Genomic DNA, 20258 nt, shown 5'->3' with positions numbered 1-20258 from the left:
AAGCGAATGATGTTTCATGGTTGTATAGAATCCTACAGAAATAATTACCAAATTTTTAAAGCTCTAGCTAAATTGATCCACCATGGGCATTCAAAGTCCAATACAGGTACGAATTCGGTTTTAATAATCCCAAATTACTCCATAAATATTTAATTCAAATATGTAAAGTATATATCATTTCGTATCCCTTAAAATTCTCTTTAAGAAAATATTAAAATATTTTTAAAAAAATTCTTACGTGTAGATGTATTATTATCGCTAAAACAAAAATGCCTTATTTTGAGCTAGCCCTGTTTTGGGGCGAAGGAACTCACTAGATATGTTTTTTTTATTAATGCATTAAATATTTAATTGAAAAATAAATTGGTGGAAATAAAAATTTAATCTTATTTCGTTTTTCATACATAAGAATTAAAAAACTAAATATAGAGGGTACTTATTTTGATTATTCAAAAATATCAAGATAAAACAAAAACAATATATATTATTTATTTATTATATTTTTTTATCATCTGATTTGATTGGTATAAGTGAATATATATATGAATTTTAACTAATCAATACATGATACTATGGCATTTTAATTTATAAAAAACTACATAATATGTATAATTGTATCTTGATATCGAAGAATTCCTATTCCCCCAGTAATAGATCTTCCAAATACGCATCACAATTAGAATCAGATGATAGTTTTTGATTGACCTCGATTGAAATACATACAATTTTCAGGCCTAGTTAGGCCTTGGTTTAGAAAAAAATAATATTTGGCTAATAGAAAATTATATTGAGCTCCAAACAATTTAAGTAGCTCAAAAAAGAAAGCTTTTTTAAAACAAATTATAATAAACGCTATTTTGTTTCAAATCCAGTGCCTATTTTTTTAAATCATAAATGATAATTATTTTTCGTCCGAATGATAGATAATCACAATATATCGGGTGTACACATAATAGAAGCCTCAGAACGTATAGGTATTTACAATATTGAATTGCTATAAAAAGGGGTTATTTTATATAATAATTAAAATTTATTTGATGTTTTAACATACAAAAATGATTATTTATAATATAAAATGGATAATTTTATATTCAAAAAAAATTACATTACAATTATTTCCTAACGAAGTGCCCTCTATATTTGGTTTTTATATTCTAAAAATTATGATAAACAAAATAATATTTAAATTCTTATTTCTTCTTGGTAAATAAATATATAAGGTGAGTTTTATAGCTCCAAATAGCTTAAAATAACTAAATTTTATTTTACCGGAGATATAGCTACACTGAAAAGTTTTTACAAATATTTTTATTTTCTTAAAGAGAATTGTTACAAATCGATATATATTGAAATGATATTTCTACCGGCAATATTTAAAAATTAGTCGAGGTTGCGTAGAGCCTAATATTTTTAAAAAAAAATTAATTCGGACCGAGATTAAATTTTTAAATATAATACCATTCAATTTTGTTAAATAATTGAATTTTAAAAATTTTGCAAGAAACAAGGCGCAGTATTTTTTTTACAATTAAAAAATATTAAATTCTTTTCTATATTTAAAATTCGGGCCGCACGGACAAATATTTTTCATTTCAAGTCGAGCTTTTCGGGACAAATAAAAGAATTCTTTGGGATGGGCAGGGCTTATAATATTAGACCCGATGTAGATCACTAATATATTATATATGAAATATTCACCGAATGATTTGAAAGATCAACTCCGAATTCATTTGAGCTAGAGCTTTTATAATTTATACACATTTTAACATTAAGGTACCATATTTCATTAATTTTTAAAAAGGTCATCCCAATAATTGGTATATTTGCCATGAAATCGACTTATAATAATTTGAAGAGGACAATAGCCATATGCTTAAAATGTTTATATTTTGTTGATTTTTTTTTTAAAATAAATTTTTCAAGATCCAACACATAGCAAGGCATTAGAAAACAAACAGTTGTACCAAAAGGATCTCGAAGAGCTCGAAAAATCGGGTGTAAAGAGCGAGGAAATGGGAAAAGTCAGCCCGCGTGATAAGTATGTCTCACCTGAACAAATGAACTATCATTCTTTGTGTAGGGGAGATCATCCCAAGGTTTATTTTTTATTTTTAATATTTTCTAAAACGGATTAACATAAAGGATTACATTTACAGTGGCATATAGTCAATAGGTGCCAACATAACTTTTGGTTAATCATAATTTTTTGAAAATCTTTTCTGAAAGAATTTTTATGCAATATGACGAAACCATAAAAATGCATAATGATTAGCTAGCCTATTTAGATAATCTTAGAGGTTTAAGTAATTAAATTAGGTCATATATGGCATTCTCTGAATCCGTTTTGATAGAAAAAACAATAGCAAAAATATAGCAATTTTATTTTCGTCAAATTCCCACTATGTAAAATAATATGGAATTTATTTATTATGACGTAGTAGCTACCTCTTGTCATTTTCTCAGTTAAAAGTAGAATTGTTATTTTTTTATTTGTGTTGAAAATTAAATTTAGACAATCTTAGCACGCCTTCGCTCTTCATCATGCTCCACTTATTTATTATTTAAACACAGATGTTTGGAACTGGGAAAAATCTAGGAACCAAAACTCAGAATAAACCAGGACCAACTTTTTTAAAATTTAGGAAACAAAATTCTTTTGGTTCAAACTCCAAATTCTGATTAGACATGATTTTAACAAGTGTTGTTAAATGGCTCGATTTTTAAAAACGGTTAACCCACCATTTTAGCCATAAATGTAATACAAGCCTTGAGATTTCGTTAATAGATGTTTTTTGCTAAAATATTATATTAGCTGTTTAATAACATTATTGACTTAATTATTATCACAAATTCGATTATGTCTTTCTATCGTAAGCTTAATTTATTCCTCTTTCTTTCACCCTGTTACTCTCCCTTAAAAGGATACTTTGATTCAAAGGAAACTCAAATGTAGGTACGTTAATAGGCATAAATCTCCGGCACTCAAAGTTTCTCCCGCGAAAGAAGAGACCCTGAGTTACAAACCGTGGATCGTTATATACCACGATGTCTTAAACGATCAGGAAGTCAAAGTGGTTAAGGAGTTGGCTAACCCAAGAGTAATAAGATTGATATATTATATTAAATTATGAATTTGTATATTTTGTTCAAAGTTTAAAAATCAGTTATGTGAATGAAAATATAATATATTTTTCAATATCTCGAATAAATAATTATATCAATGGCATAATAGTATAATGTGTCTACTTAGTAGAGGGAAATAAAATTATAATACACATATAAAAATTTAACGCAACCTCCAATATTTTAACGAAATATAATATTTTTATCAATATTTAATTAATATAAATGATAGCAGCATAAAATATGAAATTGATCAGTAAAGTCTTAATTTGTTCAGTAATGGGCGTATCGTGGTTATGAAAAACTGGTGTTGTTAAACGACTTTTTTAAAACGGTTAACCCAATATTTTAGCCAAAAAATATTAGCAAGACTGAAGATTTTGCATATAGATCAGAAAGGTAGACATCTATTAACGAAATTATACTTTTTGGCTAAATCAAGCCTTTTAAAAACACTATTAAAAACATAAAAACTAGCATCATTCAACAGGAAGAGTCATTAGCCAATGATATTTATAAGGAATTGACCATTGGTTAGATCCTAAAAACTCTAAAATAAAGATCTGCAAATCTAAAAATACTTCAATTGAACATTTTTGATAATATTTTCTTATATTAAAAATATGCTTATAAAATTAAATACCCGCCTTGCCTTTAAGTGCTAATATTGAGGCATTATTTAGTAAAGCAAAGCTTATACTATTTGATTGTTGCTCAATTCTTGAAGATATAGAGATGATATTATTATTAAATGTGCCCAAAATAAATAAAGCTTATATTTAACATTTTTAGCCATATTTTTATATCAATATTTTTTACATGTTTGAAATTGAAATATAAATTTAATCGATGTAAATAAATTATATAAAAAAAATAAGCCTAAATTTTTTCTTTATATAAAGTAGCGTTAAAGTAACTATGCTACTTTTTCGTCACGCAGTATCACGCTACTAAGTAGGGTTTAAACATTGCTATATACCAGGCTCGTAGTAGCAATTTTAAAAAATATGAAAGGGCTCAGACGCGTAGCCAATGGGGGTAGTAAAGGTGAAGAAATTCCCATCCCCATTTTTGAAAATAAAAGGGCTTTATGAATTGTGTTGCAAAGTATTCTATTTCAGAGGGTTATATTCTATTCTAAATATTAGCAAAAATTAATTAATTTAAATATTTTTTTCTTGTATATAAATATTTTATCTCACGAAAATTTAAAGTTTATTTTCTTTCACTTTTTAATAAATACTGATGGATATAAGAAAGTTTTATCAATCAAAAAAAAATCTATTTAGTTTGTCTCTACTAATAACTATGATTAGAAAATAAATTTTTAGTGTATCAAATTTTCAGATATCCAAAAGACAGATTTTGCTGAATATAATTATTTCTAAGATTTCTTGTGCTATAGGAAATAAGAAACGGCAAAAAACCTAAGCGACAAGATGTATCATTCGACATAATGCTGTTACAGAATTTTTTGGATCTAAAAGAGCCTATTTTCTATGCCCTTGAAGAAATATTAGAATCACTAACGGATACATTATTAGATTTAATATGACTGCCAATTTTTTTCATTGGAATGTATTAAATTACACAACAATTCTTTGCATTATATTTCAAAAAAATGGATTAGGGTTATGAGAATCGCGATATTATTATATTACAACTTGGAAAACCAAGAGATAATATCGACCAGGAATTTCTCGAGATTTATGTGATTGTTGAGGTGAAAGCAAAATTATATGTTTTTGAGATTCACAGGCCTCGACTTTCACCTACAAACAAATCGTTGTTTGTATTAACGTGGAATCAATTGAGGATTACTATAAAATAACCGTTTTTATTCCACTTTTGGATTTAATTTTGACTCATAATACAAATACTATATCCTATAACTTCCTCTGATCTGAGGATACATGAAATCTTGATATTAAAAATTTAATATTTAACTAAATTTTATTCATGGAATGTATCTGAAGACCAATTAATTAAAATTTAAATAGTATGAAAGATTCAATCCTCCAAGGAATGCGGTGGAAGCATTGCATATTTTAAATTATGTTAAACGGCTCGATTTGAGCCGATTTTTAAAAACGGCTAGCTTAATATTTTAGCCAGAAAAATATTGTTTAAGCCTCGAGATTTCGTTAATAGATGTTCCAACTTTTGTGCCACCTATGAGCAAAATCTTAAGGCTTGCATAATATTTTTCCTAATAAAATATTGAGCTAGTCGTTTTTGAAAATCGGCTCAAAATGAGTCGTTTAACAATAAATTTTTAAATCATTCATTATAAAATGTTTATTTTATTTACATACCGGTTTATTTAGCTATAATATTTTTTAACCGTGATATATTCGCTCTTAATATTTTGTATTTTTCAATATTTCATTATTTGTGTTCGAAATTATCATATTTTCCAATATGATTGGTTCTGATAAATTTTATATGATTAGTTCTAACAAATTTTTAATGCTCCAAAAAAATTCATTTCTATATAAAAAATTACCCCCCCCCCCCAATGTTTTGATGATACCTACACATTTAATAATGTGATTCATTATTGAATTCCCATATTATATAAAAATGTATTATATAATATTAATATAATTGCCCCAAAATAATATTATATTTATTTTTTAAAGCTGAAACGAGCTACAATCTTCGACTCAAAGACTCAGAAATATGAACGGGTTGAATACAGGATAAGTAAAAGGTTAGTATTTTGTTATGGATTTAAAGTTATTAAATAATTGCGCCTTTTCATTTAAATATCTCATGATTTTTTAAGGCTTGTATTATTACGCTTAACTTTTTACGAAAATAATAAAAAAATTCTATTGTAGTTCTTTTTATTAATAATCGATATTATATAAAAGTAATTAAAAATAACATGTAACATATGTGCATGACATTTATATATTATTTAGGAGTTTTATGTTATGATCCAATCCATGAATTTATAATATTTTATATTTCTTATATATATTGTGATTCCATTCTCTCAGCATGCATGTATATCAATTCGATGATATGCATTACTATATGTTATTTATTTATTTAATATAAATCTATAATAGTATGGCGCGAAAATTTATCATAAAAGAATATATATTGAATACTATATAAGTTTTATATTCAGTAAAGGGCTTTAGCCGATTTTAGGATATGAGATTTATTCATATTTAAATGAATATCGTATATAATATACGATAATAACATATATAAATTGCGTAAAATTTAAATATAATAAATTATATACATTTGTAAAATTTTGTGTCAAGCGCCTGGTTAAAAGAAAAGGACCATCAAATTATAATAGATATCAATAGAAGGATTTCTGCCATTACCGGCTTATCGATGGAAACAGCAGAAGAACTTCAAGTTTAATATATATATATATATATATTAAATTTCCCAAATATTATTGAAGGATTGATGCACCATAAGCCCTATATAATTTTGGCTACAAATACTCGCCAAACGCTCTTTTTTTTATGTGGTTTTGATAAAATATTGAATCGTTGATGATGTTTTATTTATTAAAATTTCAAAAAAATATTTGCCTTTGTTATCTATATTTAATTTTTTTTAAATGATCATGATGACACATTTGCGTGAAATTCAAAAAAAAAAACTTTTACATCTAAAAAAATGAAAACATTTAAATTCATGTAATTTGCTATTTATTTATTTTACATCTTATTCATAGATAGAAAGAATAAGATCTTGTCATTAATCCATCATCTTAAATCTTTATGATACTAAATACAAGTTTTAGCCTACGTTAATGTGTCTATTTTGTTTTAGATTTTGGATAATACTATGCTTAGTAATAAAATTAAAAGTCTTCATCACTGATTACCTCTCGCATATCAATTGATGTCGATCCATTTCCAGCCAATCTTCTGGCAGCCCATGCTACCCCCATTCTCAGAGATATATTAAACATTGAAATATATTTTCATAAGTTATTAATAAATAGAAAGATTATTATTCATCTTCGGTGGTCCCAACGGGAGGTGGGGGGGTACGAAGCAATTGCTTTTTAAAATTTGAATGGGTACTTTTTAAAATTTTTTAATATTTTATTTCATTTTTTGTTTTATCACACCATTCATAACCAAAAGATTTCTTGTCTTATCATAAAATTATTTTTCCAATTTCAAAATATGCCCAATAATATTAACCAAAAAATATAAATGCTTAATTAATGATTGCACTCGGCATAATATAAGAGATGATAAATGGACAGACTGTTTAAAACACAAATGATTATTATGAACACGAATTGAAGATGCCAAATTGATTTATTAAAATATATAGTTAATCAAAATCATTCTGAAATAACAAAATATTACATTTTCTATTTTACTATTTAAACTATTCAAATTAACATACCATCTCTAATTATTTTATATAATTGACATTTAATTTGCTACGATTTAAACATTTCAATTTTCCTTACAAATTTTATATTCAAATATACTGTTTCTTTAACATTATAATTAACTTTTCTTTTTCAATTCACGTATTCGACACAGACCTTATTAGGAAATACATGGTGGGCTAAATTTTAACGATATAAAGAAAAGCTTTGAAATAGTAGCTTTTAAAGACATTATGAAACTAATTGTGGATTCGGAACCTGTCCTCAAATTATATATTCAAAAAAATGAAGAAAAAAGAAGGAAGAAAAAATAAAAGGGATTATAATCCAAATCGTGGTATAATAAAATAAATATTCTCATTGAAACCATGAAAAATATGGTTATAAAAAATTTTAAAAAGAGATTGAATTTAAGAGGTATTCTTCAATTACAGTTGATGGTACATATGATGTTTCGAAATCAGAAGCAATAGATTTGTTAGTAAAAGATATATTGAAAATGGTAGCACCACTGATCTTGATATTAAAAATAAATATAATATGCAAACTTAGTTCTATGAATCTACCCCTCGAATTTTTAGTTGGAGAAATCTATGATGCTTCAAACATGAGTGGGAAGATCATAGGAGTACAGACTTTGATTAGAGCTGAGATCTCAAAGGCTGTTTTTATTTAGTGCTATTATCGATTAAATCTAATCATTGTTCAATTATGGCAATCAATAAAAGAACTAAGATGTTTTAGGTATCTTCTAAGACGAGATTCACGTGTATTTTAATGGTTTTAAAAGATATGCAGGGCTCAAAGTATGTCAGAGTGATGTTCTGACAAAATGGCAACTATTTATACTCATCATGAATACCATTCGGTAATATTATCTTATTTGTTTAAATGTTATTTTATATTTATAGAAGCTGACTATCATCATATAAAGCTACTGTAAAAATTTTTATACTTTATTGCCTTAAGGACAGCTTTGACAAATTTAAAGGATTCTGAAGAATCTGCCATTTATACTATGGCTAGTGTTTAGCGTTTCAGGAATAGAATATAGGAATTTATTTATGTTTTTATAAAAATCAGATATTTAACAATTGATCGCTTTTTATAATCGTTTACCTATATATATGTTTGAAAAACAATCTAGATTAATACAAAGTCATACCTTAGGCATGTAAAAATAACAAGATCAATTTATACAATTTAATCATACATAAATTAATTATAACCAATGAAATAAATAATAAGTATTTAAGATAATTACAGGGAAATAAATAATAATAATGACTTACTAAGTATAGGTTCAACACCTCAACAGCTAGCGCTATTGTTTTTAGAATATAAAAATTTTATTTTATCACTTTGTGTTTTAGTAAAATATTGCTGACTGCAAGCTTAGCTTGTACAAAATTGCAAACCATTTCGAAGGATATGGGGTTTGCAATAAATCAAATTCAATTGGTAAAAGATTGCTTCATTGGTTTGAAAAGTATGATTTAAATTATTGCCTTGTATTAAACACTGAATATTTTAAATGCTTTTTCAAAGGCACAAGATTTCATGAAGGGGAGAAATCTACCTTATGATTTTGAAAGTTCTAGACTTCATTCAAACAATACAATTTATAAAAGATAATATACTTTCATTATTATAATATTTTATTTTAGCTAAAAGCCAGTTTATTAGGCACTTGATTTGATCATTATGCAGTTTAATAAAAAATTCAATGATTGAATCGATGAAATTTTATAATCAAACATCATATTTTAAACCAAAGGGAATGGCAGAAAAGTCAATCGTTAAAGAGGATATCTGTGAATTTTACTATTGTTCAAGTCTAATTTTTGAAAAATATAGTTTTGAAATATTTATATTAGAGCTAAAATGAGGGTAATTATTACACATGACCTGAAGGTTAAATAATCTAAAGATTTGTTAAATTCTGAGAATTGTAAATTTATTTTATTAAAATATTTATATTAATACATTATTTAGCTTCTTATTCTGATGATAATGATTCTGAGATTTATGAATCAAGCTGGAAAAATTATTCGTTTATCTTATCTTTTACTTTAACTGCTTTTCCTAATTTATCAATATTTAATATTTATTATCCATTCCTACAACTTCAAGGGTGGCCAAAAATAATTAACTGATTTTTTTCGGGGGGGGGGTATTAAGCTTCCATCAATCAGAAAGTGTAAGGGCCATTTTTCATCTTACATTTACTTATAGATAGAAATAACTTTTATATCTAAATATATTTATTATATCTTATTAATAAATAGAAAGAAAGAATATTTATCATTCTTACCATAGATGGAAAGAACCCTAAAAAACTGGTAAGAAATCGATAAATTATCTTCATTTCCAAAAATTTAGATGCCTTCTTTTTAAATATATTAATTAATTGAATAATTCACATATATTTAAAGGTTCAAATCATTCAAGCCAATCGCAATAATCATGTCTCACCTTGCTTACATTTAAAATGGGGCCTAAATTATGCTTGAGTTAAATTGTTATTATTTTGGAAATAAGACTTAATGACAACATTCTATCCTTTCTATCTATGAATAATTGTAAAATAAATGTTATATATATTTCAATTTTTTAACTTTATCTGTATTTCTTACAAGTTTAGATTGTAAAAATATTTTTTGAATTTAGCGCAAAAACGCCATGATGATAATTAAAAAAAATTAAATATCGCTAGAAAAATCAAATATTATTTTGAAATCTTAATAAAATAAAACGTCGTTAATGTGTTTCAATATTTTATGAAGAGACACAAAAAACTAAAGCCGTTGACGAGATTTGACACAAGCCTATCATTTTGACGGAGTATCCTTTTTAGTCTTAGTTTTTTGGTATGGTAGCTTACAATTTTTGGCCAGAGATTTTTTTTCAATTTTCTGTATGAGTTTCTAGAAATTGTTTTTAGGACTGAATTTACTCGGACCGCGTTTTTTAATGTCTCTAATTTATTTTTTCATAAAAAATAAATGACGAGGTTAACCTATTTATTAACAAGAAAGGAAAATGAATATATATAAAATTAACCTATCCCATAAAAATAAGATAACTAATCTTGAGATTTGCGAAATATATTCTAATTATGATCGAATGCGATTATATATATATATATAGATTTAATTTATAAAGGTTGCAAATTATGGCATAGGCGGGCATTATGATCCTCATTGTGATTTTACCAGGGTAAAGTATTAAATTTCTATTTTTGTATTATAATATTATATAATGTCTCACAGTTGAGCGTGACGTTCTTAAGTTTGAAAAGTTTAAAATTAAGAATTACGATGTTGAGAATACCTACACTTAGATAGATATATTATAGATTGGTTGAAGAAGTCGGAGATGTCACACCATGTTATAAATAGTAGAAACAAAAAGCTTATGCTTTATTCAGAAAAATATATTAAATAAAAATTAATTTTCCCTTAAAAAATAATATATGAGGAAACTATGATAATCTCGATAAAATTTTTACTCTTAGATATAATAAAAGTCCAATTAAAGTAAAAAATACATTTTGCCGCAGTGTATTGAAAATTTACCATTTTCATTGTTAGTTTTATCACTTATAATCTATTTCAAAATAATCTATAGTTTCTCCTAGTCACTTGCAAGAATTTTTATAATGTGGGAAAATTCAGGAGTTTTTTTGTTATCAAAAAATTCAGAAAATCAATTAAATTTTTAGTATTTCATTTTAGATACTTTTACTTTTAATATTTTTAACATGCTTTATGCATATTTTATTTCATTTGCATGGAACTGGATATTGCATCATTTCGCCTACTTTTTGCTTAAATTCGCAATATTTTGCCTTATTTTTTATGTTTTATCCATATTCTGTGTCCTTTTTACGTCCGCTTGTATGCTTCTCATATTGCACAATTATATGTACTTTGTGCGGCATTTGGCTAGTTTTTCCATATTAGTGTGTTTCTTGCATATTTTTGCTTTTTTCTCCGATATTTCATCTGCCTTTTGCATATTTAGCGTTTTACGTGATTTTTATCATTTTAAAAATGCAGGGCTTAATAAACAAAATCTTTAAATGAGCATTTGAAGATTTTTTTCGCTCAAAATTTTGAACAAATATTTTAAAAATGAGAATAAAATAAGATTGGTATAATGGAAAAAACAAATTATTTATTAATTATTTTTTTTGTTACGTCGAAAAAATGGTATCCTGCAAGTTTTTACCTATTTTGATAATTAAATGATGCCCTTCATATGCATTTTACACTCGATGCTTTCTATTATTCGTGCTTTATTTCATGCCCGTATTGTCGATGGTTATCTTATCTAATTCTTCATCTAGATCTATACCAACTACTTGATATTTCGCATGTATGAAGCCTTTAAATTAGAAAAAAATACCACCTTTTTGAGTTGCGAAATAGCGATCTGCAAATAACGAACCGTACCGAGACCCGAAGCCCATATTTTTTTTAAATAATTACGGTTTGGACTGGGTTGGGCCTAATAATTTTAAAAAAAATTCGGGCTGGGTTGGGCTTGAAAAATTATCCCGGATGCAGATCACTATTGATAAGAGATTATATATTATTTTTTTTATTAATAAAATTTTATTATGTTTCTTTGACATCTTTGTGTACACTTTAGAATGACCAATACGATGATAATGGAAATTATATTAGCAAGAGAATAGCTACTTGGATGTTTTACGTAAGAATTATTTTACATATATTCATCAAAGTTATTAATTTAGCATATATTCATCAAAGCTATTTATTTTAATGATGTTTAAAGTTACTTTTGAAGAGTAACTACTTACTAGTTACATTTTTAAAGGTAACTCATTATATTGCAAATTATTCTATAAATAATTTTTATAACTCATCATTTTCAATATCATCTTTGTAGTTATAACATAATACCAATCGTTAAAATGTTTTTATTTTATAATATTCAAAATAGTTGTATATATTATTTGATCTAAACTAGGCTCTTTATATTTAACAACTTTATAGTAATAACTTTAAGGACATACTATTTTTATATAAAAAGACTTGATATTTACCATTTACTTCTCGTTTAAAATACATATAAAATTCTTGAGATATAATTATTAGTTTAGAATAAAAAAGAGCTTATTGCATTTATCAACAGTATTTCTTATCCATACCCTCGCTTGCTAAGTGTTGATCCTTGTTAATATTAATACAAACTGCTAGTGAAGGTCAACGGTCCGGTTTTATCGTTTTTAGATCAGGACCAGACTGGATCGATGGACAACCTGGTCTTTTTTCAAAGACCTGCAGTCCGGACCGGTCTTTTAATTCCCTTCAGTCTGGACTGCTCTTTTATTAATTTTAAAGTTTGGCTTATTATTTGATTTTTAGGAATTTTTTGTATATATTTATTTTATATTACTTTTCTAGATGAGTTACTTTAGTTTTTGTGATTTTTTTTCTTTTTTAGTTCATTTTTATTGCAATTTATTATGAAAACGAAATGTTTGTCAAAAAGCATTTTACTTTTAAATTAAGTAATTGTATTATTTAATATATTATTCATATTTGATTTGATATTGTTAAGATAAAATATTTTATATTTAATAAAATACTTTTATATTTAATAAAATCATAAAACAAAATATGTGGAAAAAAATTAAAACGGTACTGGATCGGTCTTTTTATTAAGGACCACGGTCTGGGCAGGCCTTTTATTCAAAATGGCCCAGCCCGTGCCTATCGATCCTGGTCAAAGACCGGATCGTTATCTTCACTAAACCACCTTTAAATAGCGCCATTACTAATTGAATTTCCTAAAAAAAATTCAAATTTAAATTGAGAAATATTTGCATTGAAAAAATACCAAATATTTATTATAAAAATTTGAACGTGATAAATTTTTATTAGATTCTAACAATAAACCATTTTCATAATTGATCTCTAATTTAAGCATGCTCCTTTTTCTCCTAAAAAATAAACATCACAGAACTAATTTTACAGGAGCGATTGATATAATTATGACATTATATTAATAAACATTAATTTTAAATTTGGGAAACATCATATTTATATGATAAATTTCGGTTACTTTCTGTTCTTAGAGAGAATATATTTTAGAAATTAATTATAATAAAGTAAAGAAAGAAAGATTATTAAACATATTTAAAAAAGTACTAGTTACTTTTGTTGTTACATTCCAAAATGTATTATTTTTCCTCAAAGATTTAATTTGTTACTTTAACAACAGTAATTTATAATTGGCTAGGATTCGTTGACCTTTGTTCCATAAAACCATTTACTATTCCTTTAAATCGTCAATGTCTAAGTCTTTTTTTTAAAAATAATTTTTATCTAATTTCAATTTCTTAAAAACAACTAGATGAGTGATGTTGTTGCCGGTGGAGCTACTGTCTTTCCATTGGCAGGGGTTAGATTATCGCCGAAGAAAGTTTGCCTTTTAGTTTACATTAATTTAAACATGAATAATTTTACGTTTTATTATCAATGGTTTTTACTTTGAATTTAAACATATATATTAGGGCTCTGCCGCATTTTGGTACAATTTAAAAGCTTCTGGTAAAGGTGATTTCGACACTATACATGCAGCATGTCCCGTTTTAGTCGGCTCTAAATGGGGTATGATTTATTTTGGCGATAAATTAAATTAACCAGTATTTTATACTAAATGGTCAGTATTATTGTTTATTTATAGCATTTTATCTTCCTAACTTCACCCTGAAAATAAGTTTGAAATACTTTGAAGTTTTGAAATTATATTTTACTTATGAGGTAAAATGCTATATAATAATATATCAGTATAAATTTTTTTAAAAATAGTGTTAGTTTATTAATTTAATAATTGATATTATATAAAGTAATTAAAAATAACATGTTAACTATGTATGAAATAACAATAAAATTTCAAAAACATATTAATTCAAAAAGTTAAAAGATAGTTATCTTACTCTTGTGATGGCCATGAATCCTTAAATAATTTAACATTATAACAGAATTTCAAAGCTGATTTTTGTTTGATCATAAGGGCCCTCAAGATTGTTGTTTAAGGGCTCTTTTGGTTGATTGCGGATTTCGCCTCTTTCCTAATGATCAGTTTATTTATACCACGGTTGATATAAATATATTGTTGGCTAGATGTGAATATTTTTTGGCTTTAAATGAATTTTTGACTTAATTCTTTTGTGCCTATAGTGGATATCTAGTTTTAGAATCAACCATTACTTTGCCAGTTGTAAGGTAGAGATCTGCCTAACTCTAGCCTGGTAGAAAGAATATCTAAATTCCTTATTTGTCAAAAGATATTAATTTAACATGCTTGGATAAGTTTCTAACCATTCGTGGCCTCATTTATCCATTTTACCAATGAACGAAGGTGACTACATTGCTGTGTGTCATTGTTCGAAGGTAGATATTCGACGTGGATAAATTGCACCGAAAGACTTGTTAACAGATCAGCTTGACGACGCATTATTTAATATGATCTCCTCAAAAGATTTTATATTTATAAAGTATGGAAGAAAATGACACCTGGGGAAGGCAAATACTTGAATAAAATTGATTATTCTTGAAAAAAGTAGAAAATTAATTTTTGAACAATAAAAAAGTTTAAAATGTAAAAAAATAAAATTTAAAACTTTTTTCATAGTGACCTTTTTCAGAGATATAGTGACTTTTTTAAAATGGTGTTTCGCATCATCTAATTAATTGTTGAAAAAGAACACTCTTTTTTTATTTATTTTTTATTATTCTTCTAAAAAAAAGATAGTATAACCAGATACACTAACTTAGGGTTCACTAGATGTTAGTATTTATTATACTTAACCTTTCTTCCATTTGCGTTAGCTAGTTGTTGAAGTAACAAAAGGGATAGGCAAGGGACCCTGGATTTTCGGAATATGTGCGACATCTATAAAAGGATGAAATCTTTCAATGACGTCCATCATTATCAGATTATCCTTTATGGTAAAATGTTCCCTCTTTACTTTGAAAAATAGCAGCCAATGCAAAATGGATTGGCGTCGTCACACTTTCATATGGTATTCTACAAAATGCAAACAAATTTTATAGATGTTCTAATCATCAATATATTACGCCTCTTCATCACCAAAAAGTAAATAAGTGCGTAAGAGAAAATTTTCCCCCTTTTTGAATTCCTTAATATATCTTCCTGCACAACGGGCTTCATCTCACTACCCACGGATCATAACTTCAATTTGTTATTGGCCTTTTTGACTAACAGTAATGTTCTATCCAATATGTGGTCTAAGAATAAAATTAATTTATTTGATATGGCTAAGATTTATAAAAAAAATTTCCGGGGAATATTAATGCCAAATTTATTCATTTATACTGATAAAATATCTTAAAAAATACTGACCATTATTTTTCCCAAATATTATAGGTATAAATAGTAGGGGTTATATTGAATTTTATTTACTTCTAAAAGCAGATATACACCGATACCTTATATTGTTAAAGGTGCCATAAACTAAAATCATGCAGTTTGTCATTAAAAAATTATATTTTAAATATGAAAAATCAACCTATAAATTCTTTCCGCCAGCTACCATATTTTAACCCAAAATTTATGTTTGTCAAATCATTAAATAATAGTGTTGTAAACGTTGCTTCAAAAAGAAACGCGTTACTCATTACCTCAATAAAAGGAATGCGTTACCATTACTCGTTACCTTGTGAAAAAAGGAACGCGCGTTACTGGCTATTCAGAAGTAACGTATTACTCGTTACTTGAAAAATTAAATATTTTATATAAAAATTTACTATATATAATATAAATTAAATTATACAAATATAATATATTATAAAAGACGAGATCTTTTTATAATAATTTTTTATCTATTTTTTACATTTGATTTTCAAAATTTTGATCATATAAACAAATGAGTGCTAAACACATCTTTCGTCATGCTAAACACACGTTCATCTGAAGCAGAGGATGGGAGGGTTGTATTTTATTTAATAAATAAATATTTTAATTGGGAGAATTTATTAAAAATTAAAGAATGATCCTTATTTTGAAAAAAGCTTAAGATTATTTTCAAAAGAATCATCAAAGAATCATCATTATTGAGATCCTCATCAAATTTTTTTTATCTTTATCACAAAATAATCTGATATGTGTTATTTTTTATAGGAATTAAAGTCTGCTTTTTCTTTGTCAAGATATTTTCACAAACTAGAAATAAGTTAAGCTTTATACCTTCACTTATTAATAATTTTATTCAGGGTTAATCTAATTTAAGTAGAGGGTGAATTAATGATGTGTTCGAATCTATTGAAAATAAATGTAAACAATATTTCAACTCTATACCTTTTATCTAGGTCTTGCAGGATTGTATTAATAAGGGGCTTACAAAACTTGAAATTATTTAAAGCAATTTAATAGTTATCGTGGGAATAAGATATTACAAATGTTATAAAATCGAAAGAACCGTAGCATTAGGTTTCATAACATATAAAATCATTTGTACATATCATATTTTTTAATTACCACTAACCATACAAAATATATATGATCGACTTGTCATTATATGAAAATCTCTGCAATTCGGATTTATCACAAGATTCATATTGAATATTCTCCTTAAACCTACTCATTTTAAGGAGTAAAAAGATCCATCTTGTTATAACCGATTTAATCAGATACCTTCCCATTTCTTCCTTAAAAATGGCTGCACAGTTTCGAGACTACCCATATTTATTCCATAATTGAGTAAATATTAGAGTTGGGACAGAATTTTACAAAGTGTAAGTTTGTGCTCTTAATTTTTTATTGGTGTAAAAAATGTTTTTCAATTGGGGCCAGGACAGGTTTAATCATCTTCATCTGAAGAAATATGTACAATTGACATAATATTCTTTATAAAATAAATTATAATGAGAATAAGATATAAATTAATAATCTTTTGATTCGATATTAATTAGATTAACAATCTTGACTGAAAATTTAAAATAAAAATGAAAGAATTTGGTGGTTGATCTGAATTAAAAACTCGGCTTAAATTATTTTATAAAATTTAAAAAATAAATATAAATAATTTTATAATACAATAAAATATGTGTTTTCCGTATTTTTTAAGTAACATTTTGCGTTACCTTTACGCAAAAAAAGAAACGAAGAAGGTATCGAAAGGCGTTCCTTTTCTTCAAAAAGGTAACGTCGTTGGTAACGACATTACTTTACAGCACTATTAAATAATGATCTAAAATATAAATGTAATAGTAAATATTCAAATAAAGTAACCCATGACCGATCTAATTTTTGGTTTTTTAAAAATATATTTCAAATATATATTTTCTTGAATAATAAATTTATCTTAGCATCAGCCATGAGTTAAAATTTAAGGTATCTATGGTATCGACGCATCTCTGCTTAAAACTAGAGCTTGAACCAAAACCCTTAAAACCGGGACAAATCTAATAAACAAAATCGGAAACCTCTATTTTTAAATCTACAAGAACTAATTCCATAGTCAGTAACAAAATTGCGAGTGTTCGAAATGCTTAGCGATTCATTTTAGAGTTTATTTATTGTTTTCATATTTTTTTGGTAAAACCAGAATGATATTTTGAAAAAATGTAGAACTGGTTAACCTTTATTTTTATTGCAGGTTCCTAACTTTGCTTTAAAAGTAATATAATATAAATTTTAAAACTTTTGTAGTTTCTAATAAATGGATTCACGAGATAGGCCAGGAATTTACAAGACCTTGCAAATTAAACGCGAACTTATAAAGTCCAATTTATTTCAATCGTAAAGATCTATACCACTTCTACTCATTTTGTTATATATATTTTTTTAAATATACAAGTTACAACCTACGTATTCAATCGTATAATTATATAACAATTAAAAATTTAAATATTAGTAGATATTTTTTTAATATTATTTTTCTTAAATTTATGACGTTGTTAGTCTTTCAACAAAGGGTGCCCACTTTTTTCAAATTTGGCAAAACCGGTAATTCTATTAAAATCCATATCCAAATAAATTTTTTTAGATGGTTCTAAAGTTTTTAAAAAGGTTTGTGCTCTATTGCCCCCCCCCCCCCCAAAACGCCATTGTCTTAAATCGATATTTTTAAAACAAATAACACTTCAGTTAAACAATGCATAGTTAAATTCAGGGTATATTTAATTATTTTTTTTAAATCGATTATTTTTATCTAAAACAGATTATTTTTTTGTCGGATTTAAGGTGCAATTTTATGATCAAACATTATCATCATTAGACATTATTTTACAATCAATTGTTTATAAATAAAAATTACATATAATTTAATAATAAATTTGTACATTATATTTGATTATGAATTAATAAATTTCGCGTTATTTTAATCTATATATATTACCCTCAGAAAATTAGTTGTATTTATAACACTACTTATAAGTAACTCATTATAGCCCTAGTATTTTCTGAGATTTTGAGCTTTATTATATTATAAAATTTATGTTTGACATTTTTTTATTATTATTACAAAATTTATTTTAAAAAGATCATTATACAATAATTGGTGTATAATTTTTCTAATTTCTAAATTTGCCGTTTTCCTAAATATTAATATAAAGCTAATAGAATATATCTACCACACCCCAAAAATATTTGCAATAAATACAATATCTTACTACTCTAAACAATTTTTTTTTAAAAAAAGTTTATAATTTTTAAAAATAATAACTCAATTTTCAGAAAATATGCACTTAATAATATTTTAAAAAAATGAAAAACCAAAATAAATTTTTAAGATGTAACATCGCCAAAGGCCTATACTAAGAATAAAGCTTTTCAATAAAATTTATGCGCAAAAAAGCCATTCAAAGACGTTACCCCTTTTATGTGGTAGTTACAAGTTGATGCATTACGTGTCTTCATTTTTTGATAATAACTCAAACTTAAGGTTTAATTGAAGAAGTTAATTTGAGGAAATATATTTACAATTGAACAAGAATCTGAAGTAAGGAGTAGGATTAGAAATAAATGGATTAGGGATAATTAACAGTTTGAGAGATATGGGCTAAGGGCAAAATATATAAAAAATTGTTATAAAATTTAATCCTTTTTAAATAACCTGTCCAATCTGACAGGTCATAAGATTATAAATAGACGAATAGAGATTTATGTAATAGACCATAATCAAATTTTTCGGCTTACATGGATGGAGCTCAATAAAAGTAACACAAAATTTTCGTTCAAGGTGATATAAAGTATATTAAAAATTAACGAGTTTAATCGTTGTGTTAACTTAATCGTGTACATAGACTTAAATCAATCAAATATTATTTCTCCCGAAATATAATTATATACTCGAATTCGAGATCGTCACGTCACCGGGTTTAGAAAATATTAAATCGAGAATAAATTAAGAATAATAATTAAAAAAATGAGAAGTTATTGAAAAATATTTCTAATGATATTAGACTAATATAATATTCTCATTTGATTTCACACTTAAAAATTTTGGAAACTTATTCACAATTCATTTTTATTTGATTATTATACAAATAAATTATTTTAAATAAGTTAGAAACCTTGATTGACACATAGAACGACCCGGGGTTGATCTCGGATGGCACCACTTTTTTTAAAATCAACCTCATGGGCGAGATTAGGGGCAATGTTGGTAAAGCAGCAGGCTACTTTATTTGTAGCTCGTTTTTTTTTCGAGGACTAGTTTCCCTATACACTACCCTTTTTATTGAAA

At 25.9% G+C, this 20258-nt stretch overlaps 1 protein-coding gene across 1 annotated transcript in view; it reads left to right on the top strand.

The window, feature by feature from the left end:
* The window catches only part of LOC135926505 (prolyl 4-hydroxylase subunit alpha-1-like), a 32833-nt gene extending 14473 nt beyond the window's left edge, over window positions 1-18360 (top strand). The window contains exons 7-15 of the mRNA XM_065462410.1: window positions 1924-2096; window positions 2922-3098; window positions 5766-5836; window positions 6405-6504; window positions 10676-10729; window positions 12167-12229; window positions 13898-13966; window positions 14058-14154; window positions 18221-18360. Of these exons, the coding sequence (XP_065318482.1) occupies window positions 1924-2096; window positions 2922-3098; window positions 5766-5836; window positions 6405-6504; window positions 10676-10729; window positions 12167-12229; window positions 13898-13966; window positions 14058-14154; window positions 18221-18291 (875 nt within the window). The 3' untranslated portion in view covers window positions 18292-18360. The remainder of the gene's footprint in view (window positions 1-1923; window positions 2097-2921; window positions 3099-5765; window positions 5837-6404; window positions 6505-10675; window positions 10730-12166; window positions 12230-13897; window positions 13967-14057; window positions 14155-18220) is intronic.
* Window positions 18361-20258: the final 1898 nt, after the last annotated feature.

This window comes from Gordionus sp. m RMFG-2023, chromosome 3 (genome assembly GCF_954871325.1).
Source record: "Gordionus sp. m RMFG-2023 chromosome 3, tfGorSpeb1-WG-v2, whole genome shotgun sequence".
NCBI lineage: Eukaryota > Metazoa > Nematomorpha > Gordioida > Chordodea > Parachordodidae > Gordionus > Gordionus sp. m RMFG-2023.
This window is presented reverse-complemented; position numbering and strand designations above follow the sequence as displayed.